This window comes from Oncorhynchus masou, unplaced genomic scaffold, assembly GCF_036934945.1.
Source record: "Oncorhynchus masou masou isolate Uvic2021 unplaced genomic scaffold, UVic_Omas_1.1 unplaced_scaffold_2029, whole genome shotgun sequence".
In the NCBI taxonomy this organism is placed as follows: Eukaryota; Metazoa; Chordata; class Actinopteri; order Salmoniformes; family Salmonidae; genus Oncorhynchus; species Oncorhynchus masou.
Window position 1 is genome coordinate 52237 of NW_027008518.1, and position 7192 is coordinate 59428.

The following is a 7192-nucleotide window of genomic DNA, read 5'->3' on the forward strand; positions in this document are numbered from 1 at the left end:
GATCAAGAGGATGGATTGTGTGATCCCTCTGAGAAGCATGGACAGGTGCGCCCTGTTAATGCCAAGGTCTTGGCTATAACTGCATTCCCTGCACCTACCACCAGACGAGAGCTACGCTGCTTTTTAGGGATGGATTTGGCTACTACCGTAGCTTCTGTAAAAATTTCTCTGCGGTAGTTGCTCCATTGACCGATTTGCTTAGTCCGGCTAGATCATTTGAGTGGTCCCCTGATTGTAAGAGAGCTTTTGAATCAGCGAAAGCACTCTTATGTAGTACACCTGTACTTGCTGCTCCTGATTTTGAACAACCGTTCAAACTTGAGGTAGATGCTAGTGCCAGAGGTGCTGGTGCTGTTCTACTGCAGCAGGACAAGAGTGGAGTGGATCATCCCGTTTGTTATTTTTTCACGTAAATTTAATAAATGTCAAACAAACTATGCGACAATAGAACAAGAAGCTCTTGCTTTGTTGTTGGCTCTGCAATACTTTGAAGTATATATTGGTTCCAGTGCCCTACCCGTGATTGTATATACTGACCATAACCCCTTAGTTTTTCTCCACCGAATGTACAACCAGAACCAGCGCCTTATGCGTTGGGCGCTGATTGTACAAAATTATAATTTGGAGATCCGCCACAAAAAGGGTTCTGATAATGTGTTGGCAGATGCTTTGTCTCGTGTGTGAAAATGATTTCTGCATGTTTTGCAAGGTTGTTGCTTTGTTAGGAGTATTAATTGAAATACTGTAGTCGCAACCCCTAGGGTTGCTCTTTTAAGGGTGGGAGTGTTACGGATACAGTTATCCTGTGTGTGTGTGTGTATCCTGTGTGTGTGTTTCTTTTCTCTCCTTCTCCCCTCACAGGTGAAAATCATCACTCCCCAATCAATCATCAATCAGAAGACACACCTCCTCATATTTCCTAAACCTATCACAGTTCCTTCCCCATGGTTTAAAAACCCCATCATTTGTTTGTTCTGAAGCCCAGCCCAGCCCAGCTCAGCCCAGCTCAATCTCTCTGTAAATGCCATGTCTGTAGGTCTCTGTGTTTCACTCTCGCTTTGTATCGTAACCTCTCTTTTGTTTAAGCACCTCATAGCACTTTGTCATCACCTGTGAGTATTGTTTTTGGTTATGGTGTTTGTGTTTGATTGCTGGTGGAAAAGGGGAAACCAAGACAAGTCGCCCATGGGCATACACTACCCGTAGGTGAACTTTGTTAAATACACTAGTTAGAACTGGGCGGACCACCCACTGTATTTTTGGTTAGTTAGTTAGCTGTTGTTAAAGTAGGCTAGTCTAGCTTAGGGGTGTTTTTGAATACTTATTGTTTCTTTCCTTGGGTCCAGCTCAGCCCCTTTTCCTGCTCCCCCCATTACCGTGTGTTTATAAATAAACCTAGAGTTTGATGGTAGATTTCAGTTGTCGTGCTTATTTCGTTCACACTTTTCCTTTGTCACAATAATAATTTGCATGAGTTATGTTACGAGTCTCATTACCATCCCCCCTAGACTGTCGGGCCAAAAGGGATTCGTAACATAAGCCATAGACGTGAGGTTCACCAAGAGAATTTAACAATGAGAAAACCATTTGTCACCCATTTGATTTAACCTGCAGTGGGTTCCAGCCAATGACTAATACATTTAGTGTGTTTACAAATCACATCATTCCCTGAAATGATCAGTAAATTAAAAGTGACAAATGCATTCTGAACATATGACAAGACTTCATGTTGCAAATAGACGACAGAGTATCACATTACAGTGAACGTTTATTCAATGTCCCAGTAGCAGATGTTACATACAAGACTAATAGTAACAAATACAACACAAGGCAGAATGTCACAACCCGAACACTGAGCCTACCCAGAAACCACCCTGTCACCCCCCCCAGGACACCATGTAGAACTGAAACAATATGGCTTTCTCTACCAGTTAGGATAGGTGGAAGTCACTTCTACTCATCTGATCATTTTAGAGCCACACAAATGCTTAGGGGACAGGGGCAAGGTGTTGGCTTCTGGACAGGAGAGCCATCCGAAATAACAGACTCCCTGAAAGGAGTAACACCGAGGTTAAGAGTCAAGGCTTTAGAAACATTTGCGGTGGACGATAGACGGGCCAGATTCCTCGTATTCCTGCTTGGAAATCCACATCTGTTGGAAGGTGGAGAGAGAGGCCAGGATGGAACCACCAATCCACACAGAGTATTTACGCTCTGGAGGGGCGATGATCTAGAGACAAGAGATATGAACGTATTCATTAGTTAAACAGGGAGATCTAAAGTGGTTTTAGTGCAGAACACATTCATAAAAGTATTTGGGAAGCCAAAAAGATCACATGAGAAAAAATAAAATGGGCTAGTCGAGAGATGCCACACTGAATGCCCATGGGCTAAAAGTCACAGAATAACACGTGAATGCCCACCTTAATCTTCATAGTAGGAGGTGCCAAGCCACTGATCTCCTTCTGCATTCTATCAGCGATGCCAGGGAACATAGTGGTTCCACCTGAGAGAACAGTGTTGGCATACAGGTCTTTCCTGATGTCCACATCACATTTCATGATAGAGTTGTAGGTGGTCTCGTGCACTCCAGTGCTTTCCATTCCTACAAAAGCAAGCATGTACATGTCAATGGCAGCCCCAGGAACAGAAATTAACAGGTCTACAAGTATGGCTCTTTTAATGGTCAGTGAACACGCAACTGGCAAGAACCTCAGAGCTCCAGAGGACTGTATAGTGGTGAATGACTGTCACTAAGCTGAGTAACATTGTCTAGACAAGAACATTTGTACATGTATTAAAGAGTGAATCCAGTGGCCAAATTAAACCTTAGTTCGCTGATTTATAAAAAATACATTTAAAAAAAGCCAGAAAGTTGGGTTTAGTGCTTATGTAGTCATATCAATACATAACTGAGGGTGCATCTTGTGCGACCTCTACCAAGAGGAAACATTTTCAGAGCCTCCATTTTAGTAGTGGATAGAAATGACGATTTCAGGACAAAAATTACTATAGTCGCCAACCAGAGAAAAATACCTTTTAACAATTTTTTTTTTAGCTGAAGTTCCTCTTTAAAGGCAAAGAAAAACATCTCACCAATGAAGGATGGCTGGAACATGGTCTCAGGGCACCGGAAGCGCTCGTTGCCGATAGTGATGACCTGTCCATCAGGCAGCTCGTAGCTCTTCTCCAGAGAGGAACTGGAGGCAGAGGTCTTCATCTCCTGCTCAAAGTCCAGCGCCACGTAGGCCAGCTTCTCCTTGATGTCGCGCACAATCTCCCTCTCGGCCGTGGTGGTGAAGCTGTAGCCACGCTCAGTCAGGATCTTCATCAGGTAGTCCGTGAGGTCGCGTCCGGCCAGGTCCAGACGCAGGATGGCGTGGGGAAGAGCGTAGCCCTCGTAGATGGGCACCGTGTGGCTGACGCCATCCCCGGAATCCATCACGATTCCTGTGGTGCGACCAGATGCGTACAAAGAAAGCACGGCCTGGATACCTACATACATGGCTGGGCTGTTGAAGGTCTCAAACATGATCTGGTAGAAGAATAGAAGGTGGGAATTAGGACTGTGAGAGACTCTTTATAAAAAGGGTGTTTTAGACACCTACAAATACGGCTCAGAATGTGAGGCCCACCGCTACCCTCAGGCAAGGTGAACAGAGTAACCCTGATGTCTACTGCTCTACATTCTGCTAGTGGATGAGGAGTCCATGTAAATAAAATGGCTGGGTTTATTTACTACTGCCACAGTGTTTATTTGTAAAAAAAAAACACTAATGCCCCCGCTTACCTGGGTCATCTTCTCCCTGTTGGCTTTGGGGTTGAGTGGGGCCTCTGTGAGCAGGACGGGATGCTCTTCAGGGGCCACACGCAGCTCATTGTAGAAGGTGTGATGCCAGATCTTCTCCATGTCGTCCCAGTTGGTAACAATGCCGTGCTCGATGGGGTACTTCAGAGTCAGGATGCCCCTCTTGCTCTGGGCCTCATCTCCCACGTAGCTGTCCTTCTGTCCCATGCCCACCATCACACCCTGGGGAAAGAGACATTACGTTACACTTTGTCCCTGCACTACGCATAAACTCAAGTTACACTACAGAAGTTGTTGGCTCAAGAGCACCCCCAGAAGGAAGAGTTCTATATAGCCTCTTCAAACTCTACCCCAAAGTCAAATATAGAGATACAGGAATGTTCTCTAAGTGGACACATGCTCAAACCATCTAAATTCCAAAATCAGGGGTATTAATATAGAGTTGGTCCCCTCCTTTGCTGCTATAATAGCCTCCACTCATCTGAGAAGGCTTTCCACTAGATGTTTGAACAATGCTGTGGGGAATTGCTTCCATTCAGCCACAAGAACATTAGTAAAGTCAAGCACTGATGTTGAGCAAATTGGAAAGGTGGCATTCTAGGACAGTGCCACGTTGAAAGTCAAAGCTTTTCAGTAAGGCCCTTCTACTGACAACATGTGGATGAAACAGCCAAATCCACTCATTTGTGTCCACATATAGTTTGTGTATAAAAGTATAGCCTATATTAAGTGAATCCGATATCCAAGAGCCCAGTATGGTTCCAACCTGATGTCTGGGTCTTCCAACAATGGAGGGAAGACAGCACGGGGAGCATCATCCCCTGCAAAACCAGCCTTGCACATGCCTGAACCATTGTCAACCACCAGTGCAGCAATATCATCTTCAGCCATTCTGTTAAAACAAAGGAGGATTAATGAATCATGGCCTAAAAAGCAGGAACAAAGCCATACCATTTTCTGGGTCAGGGTATATCATCAGGACAGACCACCAATTACTACAGTATAAATGAGACAAATTAGAAGTCCTCATTAGTAAGTGCAGACATAGGACCATAGTCAGCTGTAATTCGTAACAATTAGTTAAAATGTTAAACCAGTGACTTAATAAAGAGCACTAGTCTACTAGCAGATCTTGTAAAAACAGTGGAATTGAACCAAATAATCATTTGGAACAAAGCAAAGAATTCCAATCAGTAATTTATTTTTTCTCAATATATGGCTCCGATCCAAACAGCTCAAACACGTATTCAGACAAATCCAAGCAAAGCTGTATTTCAAATCAAGTGATTTTAACCATAGCTAGAACACATTTAGCGATACAACTCGACATTTCAGATTGGCTTTCTCAAACGGCGGGATAGTGGCGTTTGCTTACCTGTCAGTTAGGATGCTTTCTCTTCAAGAATCCGGGAATGATGTCTTCAATGAAGTGTAGCATCCACATTTCAGCAGGAGACTATATACCTCCTTTTCTCCCCAACCGTGCCTCATCCTCCGCCTTCGCGTTCACCTGCTCACACCAAATATGGGCATTGTTTTCAAAAATGGACACCGGATTGGATTGGGAGGTGGTTTACGGTGGAAGTGACCTACCGTTGTCATTCACATGGTAGCCAAACCTATGCGTTGTGAAAATTGCGTTGTTTGCTCTGTAAGATGCTAACTCAGCATATTGAATGTAACAAACAGTTACAGGATCTACAGCATGGTCAAGTTAATGTTTCTGACATTTTCAGACTACTAAACAACTGTTGATTTAGAACCACAGAGAGTTACCACAAGTTGCAAAGAAAACAGAAGCTGCCTTCACTATTCCAGCACCATTTCAACATCATCAAATCACCTCTGCTTAGTCTAATACAGTGACAACTAAAATATACCAAAAACAATTTAGTCCAATCAATGCAAGCTAAATGTTATGTGGCTGTCCATGGCTCTGATTTCTCTGTGTGTGTGTGTGCATTTGTGCAAGTAGAAAAAAACATGTTGACTCTACTTGTAGAGAAATTCCAATGCCATCCTCCTCTCTTTCATGTTGACGAAACAGTCTATGACTCTGTCATACAGTACACACTTTGTTTTTGTTTTCCTTAGGCTACCTGGCTAAAATGCTTGCTCGCAAGCCTAACTTCCTTTCATGGGCAACGATGTGCCGCCAGTTAACATTAGCCTACTACAGTACATTAGCTACATATTGAACTTCCATCCTCTCAGGCCTGGGGCACAATGTATGAATTAATGGTTGGATCCAAATCACCGTTATAATCATTGGCCAGTATGGAGAATTAAGTAAAACCACAAGTCCAGATCCCTATCTCCATCCATGGGTAATTTAGGAAAGGGACAATTTTAGCTAGCTCGCTAGCAAACGGAGGAAAATAACACAACAAGATACAATTCATGTCTCTGTCAATTATGTTTTGCCTTCGATGTGAAATCCAAACTGGATTCCCTTTTTTGGGTGTGCCAGGACCATTCACAGTTGAGCTCGCTCAGTTTAGCTCAACGCTGATTGGCTATTATTATTATTATTTTTTTAATTATCAAGGGAGGCCAAATGCTCGCTGGCTTCAGTTGCATTCAAAGCTACGGGCAGCAATAATGTTGACCACACAGCATCAGATAGATGGCAGCTGTTTCGCTCGCTCGGATGCTTTCTCCGGTGAGATTCGTTCAGCCTCTTGCGAACTGAAGGACGTTTATGTATTGTTTTATTGGTCAGTGTTTTGGGAAAGCCTGACTTCCCTTGCCATTTATGAATACACGCCTAGTAAACTGCTCAACTAAGGGGCAATGCTGTTCAATCTACCACAGACCTGGCTACCTACCAGATGGTCGTCACTGTAGTTACCACAGCCACAAAGTCATAAACCCCGCCTATTTCTATAATTTTTATAATAGACAATCTTGACTTTGTGGCTGTGCTATCTAGTGGAAACCCTACCACGCAGTGCTCATCTTACCGCTGCCCCCCACCCACTCAGCAACAATGGTAGTTAATGCCGTTTTAGGTTTTCTGCTGTGTGCCTCTCCTCCATGTTCTGTGGTCAGTCCCTACATGGGACTTCATTTCCCAAGAGATCATCAATGTGATGTGTTTCTGCAGTGATGTATTACAGCTTGTTCATAGACATCCAACAATCTGTTGCTCCACATATGGTGTTTGAGAGCTGGCGCTTTGTAGGCCTACTTGCAGAGCAATCATTGTACAATTTCTCCATCCCGGCCGTCACGGTTTTGGCATGAGTCTGGTTTGTATTGCCTTACAGGACTTCTCTGCTGTTGCTTCCCTATCTCACTCTCTGACATGTTTTAAACTGTTAACGAGGATGACGTGCTGGGCGCTTTAAATAAGTCATTTTAAAGATACATATGTCCTACTAA

The 7192-nt window shown here is 43.7% G+C and overlaps 1 protein-coding gene across 1 annotated transcript; it reads right to left on the reverse strand.

The window, feature by feature from the left end:
- Nucleotides 1–1736: 1736 nt before the first annotated feature.
- On the reverse strand, nt 1737–4027 carry LOC135532794 (actin, non-muscle 6.2-like). Its single transcript, XM_064960232.1, has 4 exons — nt 3791–4027; nt 3097–3535; nt 2424–2605; nt 1737–2230 (listed from the first exon to the last, which is right to left on the reverse strand). Exons 1-4 carry the CDS (start codon nt 4022–4024, stop codon nt 2087–2089), a joined length of 999 nt encoding a protein of 332 aa, XP_064816304.1. The 5' UTR covers nt 4025–4027; the 3' UTR covers nt 1737–2086.
- Between the last annotated feature and the right edge of the window lie 3165 nt (nt 4028–7192).